The sequence below is a fragment of the Pollicipes pollicipes genome, unplaced genomic scaffold (assembly GCF_011947565.3).
Source record: "Pollicipes pollicipes isolate AB1234 unplaced genomic scaffold, Ppol_2.1 Scaffold_7261;HRSCAF=8764_pilon_pilon_pilon, whole genome shotgun sequence".
Taxonomy (NCBI): Eukaryota; Metazoa; Arthropoda; class Thecostraca; order Pollicipedomorpha; family Pollicipedidae; genus Pollicipes; species Pollicipes pollicipes.
The window spans coordinates 54,137,442-54,160,104 of record NW_023597054.1 but is presented as its reverse complement, the minus strand read 5'-3'; the positions used below and the strand labels follow the sequence as shown (position 1 = coordinate 54,160,104).

Genomic DNA, 22,663 nt, shown 5'->3' with positions numbered 1-22,663 from the left:
TGGTCGACTTATTTGAAGTAAGACAGCACATACAAAAATACATGTATTCTTGACATGTACCGAGCAGACTAGCAATTCAGCACACACGGTCGGCAGCTCACGATAAATACACACGGTAGCAAAAATACTGAATGTAGACACGTGACTCCCAGCATTGCCTGGAAACGAAACACTGCGTCACAAGTCACAACAAAGAGTTCTGCGAGCCACCAACCGGCTAAGACAGCCGTCGGGGCGCTGTCCGTGATCGTGCCCTGGGGCCATCCCCGAGGTCGGGTCACTTGTCGGGTGGGATCGTGGCGGAGCGTGCCAGCGTCCGGGGGGTACTTCAGGCCCGGCGCGAGCCTGACCGTCCGGGAACTCTGACCTGACGCAACTGACCCTGGGTTCAGGAGGAAGGTTGCCGCCGCGGCTGTGGCCTCCTGCAGCTGGTCCCCGATCGAAGGCGGGGGTGGCAAGGGGATGGGGGCGCTGGCAGCACTGTACCAACAACACGAGGCGAAACGGTCTACGCCAGGAGACTCCTCCACCGAGCACGCCTTGTATAACGCCCAACCCAAAAGACAGACCCAGAACCGGCGCAGACGTACACAGGCCCGGAGCGCCAGACCGCGTGAGAGACAACACGCCAGCCGTGGGCGCCCCCGCGCGACCGGGCGCAGGGCGGCGCCCGCCGCCGAGCCGGCTGTTTGCGACGGCCGCGCCCGAGCGCTCACCCCCGATTACATCGGCGGGCGGGATTCCGGGCATTGCCGGGCGCCATCGGCGGCGGGGCCGGCGCCGCCGCCGCAGCTGCCGACGCCGCGCCGGGCGGCCGCTGCCAGGGCCGGCGCCGACGCGCGCGCGCGGCAGCCGCGCCGGCCGGCCGGCCGCCCCAGCTCGCAGCACGGCACGGAGGGCGCCTGACTGCCAGCGTGACCGTGGCCGAGCCGAGCTGCTGCAGGCAGAGTTCGGACCACGGGAAGGCCGCCGCACGGACGGATGGCCGCCAGCGCGCGAGTTCAGTTATGCTATTGTTGCCGAGGTTGAGACGCTACCGCCGGGCCGGCGCGCCGCCGGTTGGGCTCAGATGCCACCTTCCCTCGAGATCTCAGCAGATGATCCAACCCAGCCTCAACGACCTGGCCGGGGGGGGGGGGGGCTGACGAAACGTCGGGAGCCCGGGAACGGTCAGGGAGGAGAGGGGCCGACGATCGCACCAAACTCTCCGGAATGTCTCGATGGTCCTACTGTGCAGCTACGCCAGAGAGATCGTCTATGAATGACTAATTATGCAGTGCACCTATTCAACACAACAGCCGCAAGCTCCAGTTCAGCGTCCTCGACTGCAACACAGGCAGAATCCCACACTCCCGCGCGGCGAACACACGGAAGCACACACAGACAGCTGCCAAACACCAGCAGCACCCACCCAGCGAGTGTGACGGTCGACGACTGGCAACGGTGCAGCACCGCTAATGGTCATCCTGCTTGCCGGGGCACTGGCAGCTACACGACACGCGCGAGGCTGGCCCAGGCGCCGGACGACCTCCAGCGAGCCGCCGTCGCCGTCGAGCCGCGCCGGTGTTGCCGCGTCACAGCAGCCGCCGGTCACGGCCGGTGATCAACAGCTCATGTCAGGCCCCGCCCGCCTCCCGCCCTGCGATGTTCACGGCGCGGACTGCGCGCGCCCGGCTGCTCCCGGCCGTACAACTCCCTACCGGAGGTAGTCAGACGCGGCCAGGACAGCAGCAGCGCGAGACGTGGAACATTCAAGGGATCCCCAGTCTGTAGGCCGACCCACGAAAGAAGATCGGATGTAGAGATCAACAAGTCAGCTCTTTAATGCTTATGAAATGGATGCTCTGATTCCGCTTACTCGTCACAAGTCATTTGAGGTTCTGATGAGACCACAAAGTTTCAATGGTTTGGGCGCGGTGGTCTTCGTGCCTGTTGGGCGTTCAGGGGGCCCGCCACGCGGTGGTCTGAAGGTCCTCCGGGCGGTTAGAGAACGGCGGTCTCCGGGTCTTCCGGGCGGTTCGGGAGCGGTGGTCTCCGTGTTCTCCGGGCGGTCAGAGAACGGTGGTCTCCGTGTCCTTTGGGCGATCCAAGGGCGGTGGTCTCCGGGTCCTCCGGGTGGTCACAGAGCGGTGGTTTTGGTCCTCCGGGCGGTCACAGAGCGGTGGTCTCCAGGTCCTCCGGGAGGTCACAGAGCGGTGGTCTCCGGGTCCTCCGGGCGGTCACAGAGCGGTGGTCTCCAGGTCCTCCGGGAGGTCACAGAGCGGTGGTCTCCGGGTCCTCCGGGCGGTCACAGAGCGGTGGTCTCCGGGTCCTCCGGGCGGTCACAGAGCGGTGGTCTCCAGGTCCTCCGGGAGGTCACAGAGCGGTGGTCTCCGGGTCCTCCGGGCGGTCAGAGGGCGGTGGTCTGGACGGCTGATGGGCTGTCGGGCGGCGTCAGGTAGTAGTAGGTGGGCGGCGTCTCGGAGATGGTGCGCAGCAGCGGTGGCGGCGGAGGCTGCGGCGGCGACTCGGCCGGCTCCGGCATCTGCGGCTGACCGCCGGCCGCGAACTGGTCCAGGTCTGCCAGCAGCTCCTCGGGCGGCTCGGCGCACACCGATATGTGCAGGCCGAGCGTCTGCAGCCAGTCCTCGGTGAGCGTGAACGCGGGCCTGCGGCGGCAGCCGAGCGTCGGCGGTCAGCGGGGCCACACTGGCACACACACCGGGCGGGAACACCACACGCGGCACGTGTTACCACTAGAGCGTTGCTGTGGACAGAGCCGGAACACCGGACATTGTAGAGGTCAACACTGGCGCGAGGCCAGAGGCAGAGCTCCTCAGCAACCAGTCAACGCAGGCCAGTCGCCTATCCCACACGACGACCACCGCTTCTCCAGACCACCGCGGCTTCAGACAAATCCGCAAGAAATCCACACCGGCCAGTTAGAGTCCAGCCCTGCCAGAGCCCAGGCGGAGCACGGCGCACTGCGGCGTCCCATCGGGCGCACCCACACCGCCGGTCCTGTGACCTCCTGGAGACAGCCCCGACCGCAGAGAGGGCACACAGCAGGGCCGCCGACGGGGACGTCACCTAGTCACATGGCTCCCTGTCAGAGACCCCGCGGCGCACGGGTGGCCCCGGAGGCAGCGTCGCAGCCCGCTCGCGGCGCGCCGCTGCTCGCTCACCGCAGGTCGGCGTTCGTGTTGCAGCAGAGGCAGGTGATCTTGAAGAAGGCCTGCGGGCAGCCGGCGCAGAAGCGGCTCTGGAACTCGCCCTCGTCCAGGCCGAAGTCCTTGGAGCGGCGCGGCAGGAAGTCGGGGTCGGCCGCCACCCGCCCGATCACCTGTCACAGCCGAACACGCGTCGTCGGCTGCACGGCTCGGTTTGGCACGGCGTCCGCCCACGCGGGCGGAGATCCGACGCCAATCGCACCGAACGTCAGCAGCGGCGCGGCCCCGGACGCCGGGCTGGTGCAATGGCGAGACGTGCGCAGCCGCCTGTGGACGCGGATGGCGCGGCTTCGGCCGCAGCGCGGTCGTCACAGTCGCCGTCCAGCCACACCAGACGCCACCAGTTCACAGGCTGTGAGGGCCACGCGAACACGGCACACGAGAGCAGGAGCTACATACAGACAGGGGCGGTGAGACAGTGGGGAGCTCGCTGGCACCATCCAGACCGACAAGGAGAGCACCGGTGGAGATAGAGGGGAGCTCGCTGGCACCATCCAGACCGACAAGAGAGCACCGGTGGAGATAGAGGGGAGCTCGCTGGCACCATCCAGACCGACAAGGAGAGCGCCGGTGGAGACAGTGGGGAGCTCGCTGGCACCATCCAGACCGACAAGAAGAGCACCGGTGGAGATAGAGGGGAGCTCGCTGGCACCATCCAGGCCGACAAGGAGAGCACCCGTGGAGACAGCGGGGAGCTCGCTGGCACCATCCAGACCGACAAGAAGAGCACCGGTGGAGATAGAGGGGAGCTCGCTGGCACCATCCAGACCGACAAGGAGAGCACCGGTGGAGACAGCGGGGAGCTCGCTGGCACCATCCAGGCCGACAAGGAGAGCACCGGTGGAGATAGAGGGGAGCTCACTGGCGCCATTCAGACCGACAAGGAGAGCGCCGGCGGAGACAGCAGGGAGCTCGCTGGCGCCATCCGGACCGTCAAGGACAGCGAAGGTGGCCGACGTGTGGCAGAGCGCTGGTGTGCAGAAGTCCCAACTTGTCCGCCAGGGCCGATACTGTACGCCCAGGTGTGTCAGTCCCCAGCGAGCAACGTCCTGAAGCTGGCATGAAAATCCGATGAGCGTTCCCAATAAGATAAAGGCACGCCACCTACAGACACCACGACGAGCCCTAGCAGCACTGGCGTCGGGCGGCTTCCCTGCATGACTCGTCGCCACACCAGCCTCCTGGGCGGCTTCCCGGCATGACTCGTCGCCACACCAGCCTCCTGGGCGGCTTTCCGGCATGACTCGTCCCCACGCCAGCCTCCTGGGCGACTTCCCTGCATGACACGTCGCCACCCCAGCCTCTCGGGAGCGTGACGCATCGCTGCACGCCCGTCCCCAGAGAGCGACCCTCGGCGACCGCAGCGGGACGCTGGGCTGGCGACACGCAGCCTCCGCAGGCGTGACCGGCCGCTGCAGTCCCTGACTGCTTCAACGCGCGTCCTCGCCGCATGACCGGCGGAGCGCCGTCGCACCTGACCGCTCCTGGCCGGGGTCGCCGGCCGGGCAGGTCGGCGTCGGCGCGCTCCTGCCGGGGAGGTCAGTGGCGGCGGGCTCCTGCCTGGGGTCGCTGGCCGGGCAGGTCGGCGTCGGCGCGCTCCTGCCTAGGGAGGTCAGCGGCGGCGCGCTTCTGCCCCGGGGTCGCCGGCCGGGCAGGTCAGCGGCGGCGCGTTCCTGCCTGGGCTCGCTGGCCGGGCAGGTCAGCGGCGGCGCGCCCCTGCCTGGGGTCGTTGGCCGGGCAGGTCGGCGTCGGCGCGCTCCTGCCTGGGCAGGTCAGTGGCGGCGCGCTCCTGCCCAGGGAGGTCAGCGGCGGCGTGCTCCTGCCCGGGGTCGCCGGCCGGGCAGGTCAGCGGCGGCGCGCGCCGCTCGTCCGTCACACCGGCGCGCCGACTGGCACGCCCGCACTTAAACCGCCCCCCAGGATGCTCCGCATGCAAATGGTCCGCACCAAACGCAGCACACCAGCGCTTCATATCCGTTATCGCAACAGGTAACTCGGGTCACGCGTTGGCCGAATGTCCTGCCAGGAAATATGGGCGTGTTTACGACCTCCAGCAACGTCAACATCGGCGTCGTGGCCGCCGCCAATCCGGCTGCCACTACCGTCAACGTCACGGCGGATGATAACCGTACCTCAACTTCGCAAATTAGTTGGAGAATGATACCCCGCGCATGCCTTTATGCTCTTTTGATACCCCAATTTCAACTATGAGCCAATCTCAACGTAATTTGACCGGGCCCCCCCCCCCTCGCGGGTTGTCAACCCCATGACGCCGCGCGACGTCCTGTTAAGCAGCCTGCTCGGAATCGATTCCCATCTTCGAACTCCGCCGTTTGTTCCGACACAGCCGCCTTTTCGGCAGCACTGTCCGCCCAACCGTGCCGCTGCGCGCTCTCGTGCACCCGGCTGAACAGACCCAGCCAGCGCCGGACAGGCAGCGCCGAGGCCAGCGAAGGTGCGGGGAGGACATCGTCCTCGCCAGCCCGACATCCGTCCCCGAACGGCCCAACGGCAGCAACGCATCGCCGTCCAACGGCTCTCAAGAATACACCGAGTTGCTGCAGGCGACAGCGCTGCTTGCCGGCCTGTGCTCTTCACTAGTCCAACGCGGCGACCTACGGGCGCCGTCTAACGCACCGCGCCCTCGACCGATGCGCGGCGCCGCAGAACGCGTTGAAAGCGCAGGTCGGCCACGGCACACGCGCCACGGGCCGACACGGCGCCGCCCGGACCATGCCTTGGCAGGCCTGTCGGCGACCCCCAGGACGGCACGCAGCGTCCGCACCGCGGCTGAGGCGGCGGCCGTCGGTCTCACCTCGCACAGAATGATCCCGAACGAGAAGATGTCCACCTTCTCGTCGTACTTCTGGCCCCGCATCATCTCCGGCGCCATCCAGTACGGGTTGCCCACCACGGTATACCTGCGGGCAGGGCGGAGGGTGAGCCGCGCCCGGCACCAAGGCCGAGTGCCACGCCTCCGGTGCATATGGCGCCGCTCCGTGCCTCAGTCGACGGCGCTCGGATTATGCATCCAGGGGGCTGCGTTTGCAGATGTCACCAGCAGTGCTCTTTCGGTGAAAGGTCAACCGATAAGATATTGGCAGCGAAATATGCCAAACTGCATACATTTCGTGGCATTGCTGGGAGTACTCGGGAAAAATAAACTAAAGCTTCCACAGAGTCGATGCATGCATTGCGATGCGTTCGGAAGATCACCTGAACAATCTGAAGAATCTACACCGTAATCTGCTCGCGATGATGCAACGAACCAGTGAAGACACTTATATAAACGTCCATGACCACGACACGTCTCAACCTCGTGGTGTGTCAACCGATAAATGTCAACAGCTAAAAAAGAAAGAAGGGGCGACGACCGCGAGCTCACCCCCAGCCCCACGGCCAGACGCGCCCGGCCACAGCCAGGCCTATGTAATCAGCGTCGCGCGCCCTAGCGCCTGTCACGACAGCAGATCGCGTCCTGTCCGACCGCAGCCCAGAACAGTGTAACGTCAGCCAGTTCAAACTCGGGCAGTTCCCCGATCAGCGACATCAGCGCGGCGTGGCGTGCGAAGAGTCTCCGCCTTCCAGAGCACAATCAGGTACAGTCGACGTTTGCCTGCTTTACGGGCAGGACGTGCCCGCACCATCCACAGGCTGAGCGGGCGCGTGGGACCGTGCAGGACGCGCTGGTCGGCACAGCTCAGCTGGACGCGACGGACCGATGACGGACGGTGCGCGACTTAGTGCGGCAACAAGAGCGTATTGATTCTCCGGGGGTGCGCCGAGTTACGCTCCTCTGTGTGGTCCCGGGGGGGGGGGGAGGGCTACAGCTCACATGTCTCCCAAGACCCAAAGAAGCATGCTTGTATCGAGCAACGTGGCTGTATCGCCTCCTCCAACCCGACAAGAAAATAAATACATGCATCTGGCGGTGATGAACGAACGCTTTCGTTTGCCTTGCAAATGTGCCTAATAATTTCGGAATGGGACACATGACGGCCCCAACATTTTCCTCTGCATTGTTACTACCTCGGGTGCAGTTCAGTCGAACCGGCCCATGTCTGTCAACACATGGCACAGGTCATGAGAGGACACAGCGCCAGGTACAGGTCACGTCCCATCACTGCGTTTCTGTCAGTCCTGGTTCCCTTCCAGCGAAAGCGGCCTTCCAGTGGCTGAGTTGGTCACCGGTCCTTCTGCGCCTCGCCAGGCTCTCCCCAGAGAGCGGCCGCGACCGGACCCCAGGGGGGAGGGGGAGGGCGGCTCTCACCGTTTCTTGCGCTGCAGGCGGCGGGCGCGGTTCATCTTGCGCCGCTCCAGCGTCGAATGGTTCTCGGTGATTATGCGGGCCAGGCCGAAGTCGGCCACCACCACCGTACGGTTCTGCGGCACGCCCACCCGCCGCAGAGTCACAAGTGCGGACCAATGGAGACGTGATGTCTTACTGTGCCGCAGCCGCGCGGGCGGCGGCACGGACACAGGGAAGGCGCGAGCAGACCTGGCGTCAAGGCGCCAAGACGCAGGCACCACGGGGCGGCGGCACATACACAGAGGGCAATCAGACCCGGCACCAAGGCAGCCCGGAACCAGCACCACGGGCGGCGGCAACATACAACAGAGGCGAGCAGACCTGGCCACCAGGCGCCCAGACACAGTCACCACGTTGGCGGCCGGCACATACAACAGAAGGCAATCAGACCCCGGCACCAGGCGCCCAGGCACAGCCAACCACGGGCGGCGGCACCATACACAGCGGCCGAGCAGGAACTGGCGTCAGGCCACCAAGACGCAGGCACCACGGCGGCGGCTGGCCACATACACAGAGGCAAGCAGACCCGGCACCAGGCGCCCAGACACAGCACCACGGGCGGCGGCACATACACAGAGGCGAGCAGACCTGGCGTCAGGCGCCAAGACGCAGCACCACGGGCGGCGGCACATACACAGAGGCAATCAGACCCGGCACCAGGCGCCCAGACACAGCACCACGGGCGGCGGCACGGACACAGAGGCGAGCAGACCTGGCGTCAGGCGCCAAGACGCAGTACAACGGTCGGCACAAACGAGATGGGGTGACAGGCGCGGTCCGACGCCGTGGCTAGTGATGCGATACACAACAGGGCCGCAGCTCCGGATACAAGCCCGGAGACGGTGGAGACGTCAGGCTTAGCAGCACGGCACACGGAAGACCCGACACCGGCGTGATGGAGTCAGGGCCGTCTGGAGACCGGCAGGCAGAGGCACAGGGTGACAGGCCCGTCGCGAGGCACGCTACAGGCGAGATGGAGTATTGGCAAGACCAGGGACGAACGCCCGAGCTGCCCCATAGAGGTACATCATGCCAGCGGCCGGCGACAGGGACCAGTGGGACGCGGAGCATGTGGTCCACTCAAAGTTCAATATCGGCTCCAAGTTCACTCTAACAGACTGCACGGTGGGCACAGGGACAATCGATGGTGACACGCTTGTCGACATGCGGCGACCATCACCGCCACCCGAGTCAACTGATAGCGGTGCGCGGCACTACGATCAAATATGCGGCTGTCAGGTGATGCGTGGAACACAATCAGCAGCATTCTCGCTTCAAAACGCAGCGCGTTCCCAAGACACAGCAAGTAAACGTTGACGCAGTCCTGCCCATTCTAGCAAACACTGGGCACAGCAGCATAGCCCCTCCTGCGGCTACGCCCACCCCCGCCGCGCACCCGTCGCCCGGCCGTGCGCCGCTCACCTCCCTGACTAGACAGTTGTGCGAGTTGAGGTCGCGGTGGATGATGTCGCGGCTGTGCAGGTACGCCATGCCGGCGGCGATGTCGCGCGCGAAGCCCACCCGCTGCTCCCAGGGCAGCGGCTCGCCGGCGTTGTGGATCAGGTCCCAGAGCGAGCCGCCGCTGATGTACTCCGTCACCAGGTGCAGCTTCCGCTCCTTGTACAGCACGCCGATGAAGCCCAGCACGTTGGGGTGGTCCAGCGAGCGCAGCACCGCCACCTGTGGCGCCACCGGTCATCGTCACACCGATATAGGTAGCGCCACCAGCCATCGTCACACCGGCATAGATGGCGGCGCAGACGCCCAGGCGGCCCACCAACGGTGCCAGGCCAGGCCATCGGCACTCTGCATGCTGGCCACTACCATTGCAGCATTGGAATACTGCCAGTCTCTCAAGGCGTAGCTAATCAGCTGTGGCACTGCGAGCCAGAAGCTTCTCAGAGTCACACTAAGTCAACACGTCCATGGCCCACCTCTTTCAGGAAGTTTGACTGCGCGTCCTCGTCCACCCTGTACAACTCCTTGAGAACCATCACTTCCCCAGTGGTTTGGTGAGTAACCTGGAAGGTCGTAAGTATATCGCCAGCAGTTCCAAGGTCACACAGGTGACGCGGGTGATTTTCGCCGCGACAAAAACCACCACGCCACCGAGACCGGCACAACGCGAGCAGTCCCGACCGGCACCCCCGCGAAACGAAAAAGCACAGAATGGCATTCACGACCACCAGCACCCAACAGCCGCCAGAGCAGAGCGATATCCACGCACGTTCCGCCCACAAACATCACTACCTTCTCAGCGCTGACACCGAAGAGCCCGACACGTCATAAGAGCACGCCGCACACACACGCCCGCGCAGTACCGACTCCCGAACAGCGGCCGCCCCAGCCGCCACCCGCCGGTGCGCACCTCACCTTGAAAACCTTGCCGAAGAAGCCGGTGCCGAGCAGGTCGCTCTTGACCAGGTCGGCGGCGCGGAAGATGCGCTGGTGCTGCGGCGGCGCGCGGAACGACTGGGTGCGCGCCAGAGGGTCGTGGTCGGCGTCCAGCCCGCTGAGGGGCGCCAATGCCAGGCCGAGTCAGACACGGCTCGAGCGCGGCTGACAGCGCACGGCCGCCGGCCGCCGCCAGCACCGCCAGCTGAGCTATACACCGCTCGTGGACGGGTGCGCGAATGAATCTTCAGCGCAATACACGAAGTAACACGAAGTGAATATATACACGATAGTTAGATAGATAATAGTTAGATAGATAGATAGATAGTTAGATAGTTAGATAGTTGGATAGATAATAGATACAATACACGAAGTAAACCTGGCCCCCTCCCCAGTTTGCCAGGCAGTTTCAGATGCGGCTTCCTACGCCTCCCCCCCGCCCCCACCCAACTTGCACCCTGCTGGATGTGAAAGGTGGGTTTGACATTCTGGGAAGCAGTCCTCACCTCTCCGTAGTGGTCCTCGCCTCTCACTAGTGGTCCTTTCCCCATTTACGGTGGTCTTCCACCTATCGACGGTGGTCCCTCACCCCTCGGCGGAGGTCCCCAATCCTCGGCGGTGGGCTCTTTCCCCTCAGTGGTGGTCCCTAACCCCTCGGCGATGGTCCCTCACCCCTCGGCGGTGGTCCCTAACCCCTCGGCGACAGCCCCTCACCCCTCGGCGATGGTCGCTCACCCCATCGGTGGACGTCCCTCACCTCTCGGCGGTGGTCCCTCAACCTTCGGCAATGGTCCCTCACCCCTCGGCGAGGGTCGCTCACCCCATCGGTGGACGTCCCTCACCTCTCCAGGATGCGCGGCATGCTGCTGGCGCGCTCCTCCTTGTCTGGCCGGCTGGGGCGGCGCAGCTGCCGGCTGCGGCCCGACATGTAGCCCTCGTCGGCGCGCCGCCAGCGCCTCTGGCGGCCGCCGTCGGCGCTGAGCCGGCGCGCCGGGTCGGGCGCCGGCCGCGGGTCGTGTTCGATCGTCAGCTGGGGGCACGAGCCGCGTCAGGGCAAGGGCACACGGCATGCGGAAATGTAGTATGCCATCAGGCGCGTTCGATGACCAAGCTGCATGTCGAAAAGGCAGGGCGAGCCCGCAGCATAAATTTGTAGGAAACCAGGGTCCCACAACTGAGAAAATGTGTAGGTTCAAACTGCAATGAGTGACGCGCCATTTCGGTGGCGACATTAGGGCGACAAGCCTGCTGCGCAGCCATGAGAGCATGTACAAAGCCACGCGTGTTTCACTGTGTGCCGCACATGCTGGCGTGCGGAAGACTTCCTGCTACGGCGACCGACCACGCATCTCCCACGGTGCCGGTGATGCACGCCTGGCACACATGCGCGTCTACCCATCAGCGCAGTCTTGGAAAACTTGACGTTTCCTGGCATAATGTATACCAGGAGCTTTGTACTCCAGGATTGTGACTGGGTAAAATAAAACATTTTGTACTCCATCATGATGCAACAAAAACAGACTTTGAAAAACTCATTTTACCTCTTTGTGCCAGGAAAAAATAAAACCAGAAGGTGAAACAGCTTGAGACTTGCTGCTTCTATCAGGAGCCATGTATTGGCATCTGCAAGAGCACAAATCTTGCATCCACCAGACTAAGATGCCCAACAGCAAGCGGCCTGTGTTGCCACCTAGGTATATGATAAACTATGTATGGAAATGCGAAAAATAAAGCGTGTGAAGGCTGAATGGAATGGCCTTTGAACAATACCGGGAAATGAGAAAAGAGCACAAGAATCGCACCGGTCTGTAGATTAGCAAAGCTCTCACCCCCTATGCCCCACGCAGACCAACTCAAACGTGAACATGACTTAACCTACCATTGACGACGAACCGCATTAATTGTCAAGAATGCAACGAACATTCATAGAAACCGGAACGCCCAATCACCTACCGCAGACGGCCTCCTACCCACGCGCCACCACTGCGTCATGGCAATGCAAATAACGGAATCACTCGCAATTCAGCGTCGGAAACGTCACAACTATTTAGCGGCTTGCGCCTGCCTCCTAGCTCAGCTTGGGGGTTGACCATAGCAAAACTCCCCAACTGGTTTTAATGATCCGCTTTCTCGTCACTGATTTGTCAAGAGCATAAATATTCTGCTCGCGCTCATGCCTCGAACAGATTTGTAAACATCTGGAGGGAAGCTGTGTAGAGATGGACATCACGATTATGAAGAAGGACTTATTTGTACTCATCCAGAACCGCCATGTGGTTGGATTTTTGGCCACTTCCTGGTATCCGGAAGACACAAAAATGTTACGGCAGCTGTGGATTTAAATCAAGTTAAATTTGTCACTGAAGGGTGTGAAATTAAATCTGGTAATGCAGGCTATACAAAAACATTTTAGGTTGAAAAACGTTGCTATAAATAGCCAAAAACCTGTTCGGAGACAGCCATCTCACTCCGGCGAAAACACCCGGATACCAGGGTAACATGAACCCATAACTTGGGCCCGGCAAATTATAGAGGAGGGTTTATTAGGACAAAACATCAATTAGTTGCAACCCAAATTATGATATTTCGCAATGATATTGGTTAAAGCGCATCAAAATCCATTAATACCTTGCATTATCTTCCGGAGTCAGCGCAGCGACTGACTCGATCCCTTTTGGCCGGCCTGCACGTGTCTGTTAGGCATTGTACTTGCGCTGGCTCGGTAAATCGGTTAAGAGTGCTGTCTGTCTATATAGTTCCGGTGGGACGTGCAGGGCCTCGTGTGTTGACCGGGAGTGGAAAGGTGGAGGACATGAATGTTGTTGTTTTTAAAACCAGTTAGCTGGTGGAGCGTGAGTAGCGTGACCGTGGTGAAGCGTGAGTAGCGTGACCGTGGTGGAGCATGAGTAGGTGGCCGTCTGTGACATGTTCATTTGCATTCTTTGTGTACCACTTTTGTCTGGCTGTGGGTATCGTACCCACCCTCCATTTTGGACAGTGTATCAACCCGATGCGTAATTATCCTCCGTTTTGGAGAGTGTATACACAGAGCCTTTCATAAATTGTAAACCAATGTATATGCACATGTGTTTCATAATACAGGTAATAGGTATGAGACCGTGTGGTTTCAGTGTGCCATGTTTAATACTGATGTTTCCTTTCATTTAAAGTGCTTTTACACGAATTGCTGCATGTGAAAAGTGGCGCTTTTGTTGATTGCCACCCATTGTACTGTTATCTCTGAAAGATAACCTAAATATAGCTGTAATGACCCGCGGCACTTGGATAATTTTGTACTCCACTACAGAAAATTTGTACCCCGCTGCCAAGATTTTTTTTTTCTTTGAATTTCCGACACTGCATCAGCGCCTGACCCACGGCACCGCCCGAGCCTACGGGCCCGTCACCCCTGCCCGCTCCAGCCGCCGCCGCGTGCGGCCGGCGCGACTCGCACCTGGACGTCATTCTCGCCGTGGTTGATGAGCCTCTCGATGGCGGCCATGTTGCTGCCGGAGACGGCCAGCCCGTTCACCTCCAGCACCCGGTCACCGGCGTGCAGCGACGCCAGCTCAGAGCCCAGGTTCATCCTGCGACGGCGCCGGCAGTGGTCGCTCAGGGGCGGCTCAGCAGGAGCTCAGGGGCGACCCAGGGGCGGCTCAGCAGGAGCTCAGGAGCGACCCAGGGGCGGCTCAGCAACGGCTCAGGGGCGGCTCAGCGATGGCACAGCGGCGGCTCAGCGGGGGTACAGCGACGGCTCAGGGGTGCCTCAGGAGCGGCTCGGCGGCGGCGCAGCGGTGGCTCAGGGGTGGCTCAGGGACGGCTCAGCGGCGGCTCAGGGGCGGCTCAGGGACGGCTCAGCGGCGGCACAGGGGCGGCTCAGGGGGGCACAGCAATAGCTCAGGGACGACTCAGCAGGAGCTCAGGGGCGGCTCAGGGGCGACACAGGGGGGCACAGCGGCGGCTCAGGGGCGACACAGCGGCGGCTAGGGGTGGCTCAGGGGCGGCTCCGGACAAGGACGAGTCGGGACGGCTCACTATCCACTGCGACGTCACGTCATACCGCTCGGCACAATCATGCACCCCACCCGGCACTCTCACACCGATCACCACCCGCTACCTGCCGCACCCCCCGGGCGATGTCAGTCACCACATCAGCAGTCACTCACAAACACACGCACATGCACAGAGCGTCCACTCGACACTGCCGGCGGCCGGCCGCGCCCGGCGTGGACCTCCCAGTGGTCGTGACCTTCGCCGGCCGGCCGCCTGCCCCCGGGCCATCAGTGACCGCCGGCGCGCCACCTGGCGGGCCGCGCGCCAACCGGAGCCAGGCGACGGGCGCGGTCGGACTAGCGGCACGTGGCGCCACCAACGGCCAGGGGCCTCTCGACGCCCGCAGGCACGCGCGTCACCGCGCGTCACTCGGTCCGGAGCGACAGGACGAGCGGACAGACGACGCAGGAAGCCCCGCCGCCGTGCGGGCCTCGCGAAGCCTTCAGCGAGCCCCCCCCCCCCCCCCCCCCTCCGCCCCCCCCCCCCCGACCACATGCCAGCGCGCAGGCCAAGGCGGCTTTTACTGAGAAGTCCATCTGACTTTGATGTCATCCAATCGTTGCACTGTGTGGCCGAGTGCGACGCGTCAGTCGGCGCAGTCGCCTATCTATCACTCGCCCCGCGAGGCATGAGCGACCCTGGCGGCCGGCCGGGGGCATCGATTGCCGGTCACGTCACCCGCCACGGGCCGGCACGGCGCCTTCAGATCCTGTTAGCTAATGGCATCAGCGCCGCACAGCCGCTGATCTCCACCTTCGCTGCGACAGTGCGCCCGAGCTGAGAGAAGCAGCCGGGTCTGAGCCGGGACACCCTGATGGCCCAATCACAGGCTTCCACACGTCTGACCTGCCCCAACCTGACAGGGAGTGCGTTCTCCTACGGATGCACGGCGGGATACAAAGGCACAAGCTTACTCATTATGGCACCAGGGCGCATCTTTGGTATGCTTTGGTGCGGGTATTCATGGAGAACGTTGATCAATCCCCACATTCTCGGCGCACCATGAGCCCGGTGGTCACTGCGCGTCCTCGCCGGGCGGTGTCAGCAAGAGCGGCGCTCACACGTCCCTCCTGTTTCCGCCCGCGGTTTTACGCCTCTCGGGTTTGTGCCTGTGGGGCGTGTCGTACTGCGGCCTTAAGATATAGGCCGCCCCCCAGCGTCGGCGACAGCCGGCCAGCATACGTCTGGTGCCACATTTTGTGACTTACCATCATTAAAGCCTCCTGCGTCGGCACCATTGTGGGCGCTGTCCCCGGGGCCCTGTACCGGCGCGCGGGGCGCCTCGTCCCCGGGGCCCTGTGCCGGCGTGTGGGGCGCCCCGTCCCCCGTACCAGTGTGTGGTGTCCGGTCCCCGGGGCCCTGCACCGGTGTGTGGGGCGTCCCGTCTCCAGTATCGGTGTGTGGGACGCCCCGGGACCCCGTCCCCCGTGCCAGTGTGTGGTTGTCCGGTCCCCGGGGCCCTGCACCGGTGTGTGGGGCGTCCCGTCTCCAGTACCGGTGTGTGGGACGCCCCGGGGCCCCGTCCCCCGTGCCAGTGTGTGGTGTCCGGTCCCCGGGGCCCTGCACCGGTGTGTGGGGCGTCCCGTCTCCAGTATCGGTGTGTGGGACGCCCCGGGACCCCGTCCCCCACACCGGTGCGTTGTCCCGTCCCCCGCACCGGCGCGTGGGACGCCGCCGTGTCCGGCTCGTCACGTACTCGGCGATGCGCACGGCCAGCGAGCCGGGGTCGGGCGAGCCCAGCCGGATGTGCCGGCCGGCCGCCTCGCCGCCGCCCGGCAGCTGCACCAGCTGGATCGAGTGCGGCTTGCGGAACGGCTCGGCCGGCGCCAGCAGCTCCATACGCCGCGTGTAGCAGTCGCCACTGGAGTGCACAGGGCGGCCCCGTCACAGTCACGGCCCCTCAAAGCAGCACACTCCAGCTTACGACCATGGCCAGAGTGGAGCAGCCAGTATTGCAGCCCACAGCACGACAGCAGTACGATAGCAGGCTGAGGTGCGCCGGTGCAGATGCTCACAGGAGCTAATCAAATCATGGAGCAGTCCCAGGCGCAAATACGCAAATGACGTGCGCATCCATTAAAACTGCATGCATTTCATGCGAGCATACATGAAAACATCGACATCTATTTAGAACATCAACAAGACTGGAACTAACTTGAGCTTTGACGAATGGAGTGAACATACAGTGAGACCACGCTCTTCACGATTGCCCAGCACCATCGGCCCGGCTCGTGGGTCACGACTGGCACCATTCGGGAAGGCCGTCAACCAATCTGGTCTGCCGCCACTCACCAGTAGAGCTTGGAGCGTTCAATAAGGGCGTAAGCCTGCCCGTCCTCGATGAAGCCGCTGCACGAGGTGCAGCGGAAACACTCCGGATGGAACTTGTGCTCGGCCGCCTCCATCACAGGGCCCGTGATCACCTGCAGGTCAGGTCAAGTCAGGTCAGGTCGGATCGGACCGTCCTCAGTGGCCATCACTACCAGGCCCACAGCCGCCTGCAACGGGAACGTCATGTCAAGTAAGGTCGGGTAATGCCAGGTCAGGTCAGGTCAGGTCAGGTCAGGTCAGGTCAGATCGGGTCGTGCTCGGCCGTACTTACCACCAGGCTCATGTCTGCCTGCTGTGGGAGGAGATGCCATGCCGACAACGCAACAATCAGCAAAGTGTACCGGCCTCCCGCGCGGCAAAACCCAACTGCCAGAAGCTCTTGAGTGAAGGGAGATAACGACCAACTAATGGGATACCATATAACAACCAGCAAAATCGGTGGCCTCGTATTCCTCTAAAGATACAAACAAATCTCCAATTTGTAACTTCTCATAATATTGTTAACATGTTTGTGCTGGCCTTTCACTTTGATGTCAGTCTTTCAAAATTAGGTCCATATTTTTGGCCTGGATAGACTTCTGGGAGCAGCGCCCAAGATAAGCAGCGCATGTTTCCGATCGTCCGATCGCGAAAATCCTGCTCCAAGGCCGGACTTTGTGGCGAGAACTTAACTTGCCAGATAATGCCCGGCGCGGTCCGTCCAAAGCCCTGACGTCTGCTGACCTTCAGCGTGGCAGCTGCCACCGGCCGTAGGTCATCCATGTGCTAGAACGCGCATGCCTCAAGCGACTCGAACCCACCCCACCACGGGCGAGTGAACTGAAATGCGGGCGCTCTCACCAACTGGACTATCGCGACGGCAATTGTCTTCACAACAGCCTTTCAGCACTGCGCGCGCTTGATACCACTGGCAATTGTCAGTCGATGTCGGAGCAGCAGGGGCCCGCCAGAGCAGCGGCGGCTGCCGGCCGTGACGGCGACACGCGCCGCACGCGGCCACGGGCGCCGGTAGACGCGGCTCGGCCGCCGACGGCAGCACCCACCTTGGAGCACGTCTGGCACGCCTCTCCGAACTTATCGGCGTAGTCGGCCTGGCAGAAGAGGATGCCGTCCTTCTCGAAGTACCAGGCGGCGAGCGAGGCGTCGCAGACGGAGCACCTGGACGGCGCGCGGGGCGTGATCACCCGGCCCGGCGCGGTGCGACGCCGGCCGGCACAGCACGGCACACCACAGCGACGGACGACCCGGCGGCGGGCGCGGGGCTTCGGTGTCAGCCGGCCGCCACTCGGCGCCGCCACCCGACTCAGGGGGTCGGCAGCCGGGGAGTCAAGCGTCGATGGCAGCACACGCGTGCAGCAGCTGGGAAGGGCCCGCTGCTCGCGACCACAGGCAGAGCATGCGATCGACCGATGGTTCCACGCCCCACTTGAGAAAGACAGCAATGTCCACCAAATGCCTTCACGGACAAAGCTGTTGATGGTAACTGACTTTCAGCAAGAACATTGAAAATGGCGGCAAGTGCGTGCGAATAAAGGGCCACTACCAACGAGGTCACGATTGGTGTATGAGAATGGAGAAAAAGTGCAGACGCAAAGGCCACTTCCGTGGGAGACTTTTACCAAACATTCGTAAAACCCTTGAATTTTGCATGAAAACTTTCACCCTTATTCTCCCTCTAATGACACCCGTATGGAATTCCCCGTGTTAGGACAGTTTCCGTAACGAAAAAGTACAGATCACACACACACACACACGCACACAAGCATACAAATCAGGTTCCTCCTTGTACGTGCCGAGGGTGAGATGCCTTCATTTAGAAACCCTGACAGTGAGTTGAACACAACATAAATCCACTCCAAATGCCCGACATAAAAATGAAAACACAAAGCAATTAAGCAGGACAATCACGGCTCCATTTTGGTATTTAAGGATCAGAGTGAACAGTGACCAAAACCACATAACGGACGTACCTGAATTTCTTCCTGCAGGTCATGAAACAAAGGGCAAAGACACGTTAGCTGCATGTTGATGCAATTCAGCTCCCATCAGGAAAACGCAGCACTTTCACCCGGTCAGTAAGCTCCTGTTTCTTTGGGCCCAGCAACATGGACGTGCAATGAGAAAGCCATATCTTGTTCGAATCGATTTAGAGCATTACACATGTTATGTTGTCGGTCAGTTAACAGCGTTTAGCAGTCAGCGTCGCACGCTAAGTTCCATGTTCCAGCCTTGCAGCAATGCCAAACGCTAGCCCCCCCCCCCCCCCCCCCCCTCTCCCCCGAAACGAAAACATATCGGATCAGTTACGCGCAGACCGCACGCCCTTTAAAACATCGGCGTAGAAATGTCATCGTTATATGCATATTGAATAACGCAATGAAGTCATGCCAATGATTGGCTTCCGTATTGTTCCCATAAAACGCTACCTGCCACATGGACAATTTAAAACCTGCTTTCTTCACTTACAAGATGAAGATGCTTTTTTCATGTATCAAGCAGCACGTCAGCTCGAGCCAATCACCAATCTAAGCACACCACAGCATAATGCAGCAAAGCCTCGCTTCAGCAGCAACCCCGGCTTTGTACTGCCCGGCCCCTCCTGCGCCCGCGTCGCCCCTCCACCAGCACGCGGCCGCTCAGCCAGTCCTCAGTCCTCAGTCCAGTCCTGACCTGAAACACTCTGGGTGGAACGACTTGCCGAGCGCCTGGACAAACTCGTCGTCGTCGATGTCGTTGAGGCAGCAGGCGCAGGCGGGGTCGGCCAGCTCGTCCTCGGCCGGCTCCGCCTGCTCCGTCTGGCCGCCACCACCGCCGCCGGCGGCCTCGGCGCCGGCTCCGGCCGCCGCGCAGAGCATACCGCCTGGGGCGCGACAGTTGCCGGTCAGCTACGGCAGCGGCCGGTCAGCTAGGGTGGCGGCTGGTCAGCCACGGCATCGGCCGGTCAGCCAGGGTGGCGGCTGGTCAGTCATGGTGGCGGTCGGTTAGCCACAGCAGCGGCCGGTCAGCCACAGCAGCGGCCGGTCAGCCACGACAGCGGCCGGTCAGCCACGACAGCGGCCGGCCAGCCACGCCGGCAGCCAAGCCCAATGCTCACATCAGAGCATTGTAACACTACTGCACTTATTTATTTGTGCAGTCTTATTTATGTTGTCTGTGTTGTCTCTGTGTCTATTCATCACTGTTGTGTTCCAATGCAAAAATGCATTTGACTCCAACATGGCGGTGGTGATTTATGATGTGCTGCTAGTTACATGTCAAGAACATCACTATCAGAACATGGAATTGTCACTGGCATCATAGGAAGTACAATACACCCTGAAATTCAGGAAGTACAATATACCCTGAAAGTACAATATGCCCTGCCCCTTCCCCATTCCACTCCCAGTAAGAGCAAATCAGTATAGTCTCAGTGTCATACAGCATTAAAAATTACATGATACAGCCAGTGTTTCTTATTCTCCAGGTGTAGACACTGGTTGAAAATGATGCAGAAGCATGCATAGGCATCAAATCATACCATATAAACTATGGTGAAGTGCCAACTGATAATCCCAGTAAAAGGTGCCCAATCCACACACTCAGTTGCCTTAAATCAGTCTCAACCAATACCACAAAAACAAAAAGACAAACTCTCCTGAAGCATGAGAACAATTACAGCCTTGGCAATCAGCCCTTGCATTTGCAGCAGCAGAATGAAAGCAATAAATACTAACATGTGAGCTGACACAGGCCAAACTGAAAATGCCAGTGCTGTTTCAGCTGCCACAGCAAATGATATGAGGCGACACAGCAGCATTACCAAACACAGGATCGCATGCCATGATTGGCTCACAGTTGCTGCCCAAAGAGCTGAGGGTAGTCCACCACCAACCATTCCAGGCCTCAAAGAGAGGACAACACAAGGAGCACAGATCAAAATAGACTTCTTGAAACATGGCTTGACCTGAAAACCAGATATGACAAGGAATGCACATTGAAGCACACTTTGTAAAACAAGGTTGGGTGGAAAACCAGCTGACACAATGACTATATATCCAGGCAGACTTCTTGAAAGATTGTTTTTCTTGAAAATTTGTCTGGTTGGCATAATGCTGGAATTCTGACAGAGGACAACATATGAGCTGCATCTCTGTGCATCCCAAAAATAGGAGATTTAGTATATATGCCATAGATAATTCCCTCCAAACAATGCACTTCTGTGGTTGCCACATATTTAAAACCATCTCATTGCTCTAGTGACCATATAAATCATAATAAGTCTCACATAACTTCTAAGCTGATAATCAAATATAAACCAGAGAGCATAAATATAGCTTTATAGAAAATGATATATTTGTTTGCATATTGTAAGGACTTACTTTGAAATAACATGATCCAGTAATGCAAGATGAGCTCCAATATCAAACCTTTTTATACAGAACTGCTGACTATTCTAAGTCCCCAAATCATATCTGACACACCTTTCCTATCAGCTGAACCAGACAAGGTAACAAATGATTTGACCTAACTTCTAGCTTATCCCCTTCATTAAAATGCACATTGATTTATAATGCCTGTCCCATTCTAGTCCCAATCCTATGATGCATTTCTCAAGATGTCACATCCTAGTTATAATTGAACATTTCTGTAATAGTTGCAACAGAACATTTTGAACTTTGCATTTGGTGTTTGCAAAATGCTGTCCCAGTTCAACAAGCTGAGAATCCTACTTCATGACAAGACAATGTTATATAAGTCATAATTTTTCATAAGCAAAAAATTATCTTGTCTACACCTCTTGCCACATGTTGTGCCTCATACCATATTTGCTGTGTTGGAATTGACAAGCCATGCCTGGGTAGTGTTATAATTTTATTTAATGAAAAGTGATGAAATCCTACTACTTTGTCACGAGTATTGGTGTTACATGCCTTAAGGCAGTTGTATGTTGAAAGCATTATACTGAGGATAAGATGCAGGCTGGAGCCCAAAAGTGCAATGGCAATGGAAGCATACCACATTCAAGCTCAAATTGAAGGATGCAATACAACTTATGCCATTTGAGCAAAACAGTCATTTAATGATGATGTTCATTAGCATGTGATGGTGAATTATCAGTGAGAGGGACCAATCTTATGAAACTGGTCTTTGGCGATCTATTTTGGCTGCAATTATACCAAACATATAGTGATTTTGGGATGCTTGAATATGTTGTCATTGTTACACTAAACTCTGAGGTGTTCAATTCTTTAACATGAAATATAAATCAGGTGCCCACCTCCTACATTTATATTGGTGGGACCTAACCTGAAATTTAAAGTGAAATGGGGACTTTAACTGCCAACCACTACATGACGTTGGATAGCATTCAGCGCTTCCTAAAGTATGGAGTTAGTGCACGCGCATTTTAGCAGGAATGTTAACAAACAGCCTACCTTTCTGCGTTATTTCTTTGCCGAGTGGCTCCGCTGACAAATTCAGGGGCGTTTCTAAAAAAAATCCGCAGAAAACTGGCTTACGGCATTAGAAACACACTGAAACGCTATCGGTTTTTTAGCGTTTGAATTAACTTTTAAGACACACAAAACATCAGTCACCTATCACTCGACCCAGACTACAAACGACCGATCCTGACCCTTGGCCTGGAAGACACACGCCAATGTTATTGTCAAGGCTGTATAATAAAGGCAAAACTGCTCGGCGATTCTAGCGTCAACTGCAATTCACGCTACCCTGACGTCACTGGTGATAAAACTTAAATTGTGCTGGAAGCCGCCAGACGCTGGGCGCAATGCTGAGGCAACCGGAGAATCGAAATATTCGCACAGATAATGCAAAGGCTGTAAATGGAAGGTCAATACTGCAAGGGAGCAAAATATGTATGATTGTCTGGCGAATATAATTTTAAGCTTGTCAAGCCAATGCAGCAAACAATTAAAGTACACTGGCATGAAATGTGACGACGTACATACGAGACTGATTCCCATATGATATCAGGAGCATTAGACTGTCTTACCACCCATAACGAACAAACAGTTGGTGAAAGATGTGTGGGACCAGCGAACCGTTTGCGTAGAATCGAACAACAAGCATTATGATGTGCGTGGTAACTGGAAGCGGCAAGTAATTATACTTAATGCGCTTCGATCTTATACTGCCTCGCACCCCGTAGTCGTGCCGCCGCCGGTGGCGCGAGTGGGTCGAAAACGTAGTGAATCTGCTGTTTGCTATGGTCGTTTTTGTTCATGGGTGCGCCGGGGACATTGCGAGTACGATTAGGTGACTGATATTTTTCCACCGCCTTTGTGGTTGTATTATATTGAGTTGCACAATATAGGAGTCCAGGAATTTCGTACCCACCTGCATCTATCCGCACAGTCGCCGTGCT

At 59.3% G+C, this 22,663-nt stretch overlaps 1 protein-coding gene across 1 annotated transcript; it reads right to left on the bottom strand.

Annotated features, from left to right (window-relative positions):
* Window positions 1–879: 879 nt before the first annotated feature.
* Window positions 880–19,094, bottom strand: LOC119111623 (LIM domain kinase 1; the record flags this gene model as incomplete). The annotated part of the gene is made up of 14 exons (XM_037235431.1): window positions 880–2,648; window positions 3,165–3,322; window positions 6,025–6,130; window positions 7,480–7,592; window positions 8,941–9,198; window positions 9,453–9,539; window positions 9,892–10,030; window positions 10,755–10,882; window positions 13,367–13,499; window positions 15,662–15,826; window positions 16,258–16,388; window positions 17,340–17,454; window positions 18,267–18,278; window positions 18,967–19,094. Coding segments are annotated over 14 exons (1,932 nt in total), but the record flags the coding sequence as incomplete, so codon positions are not given.
* Between the last annotated feature and the right edge of the window lie 3,569 nt (window positions 19,095–22,663).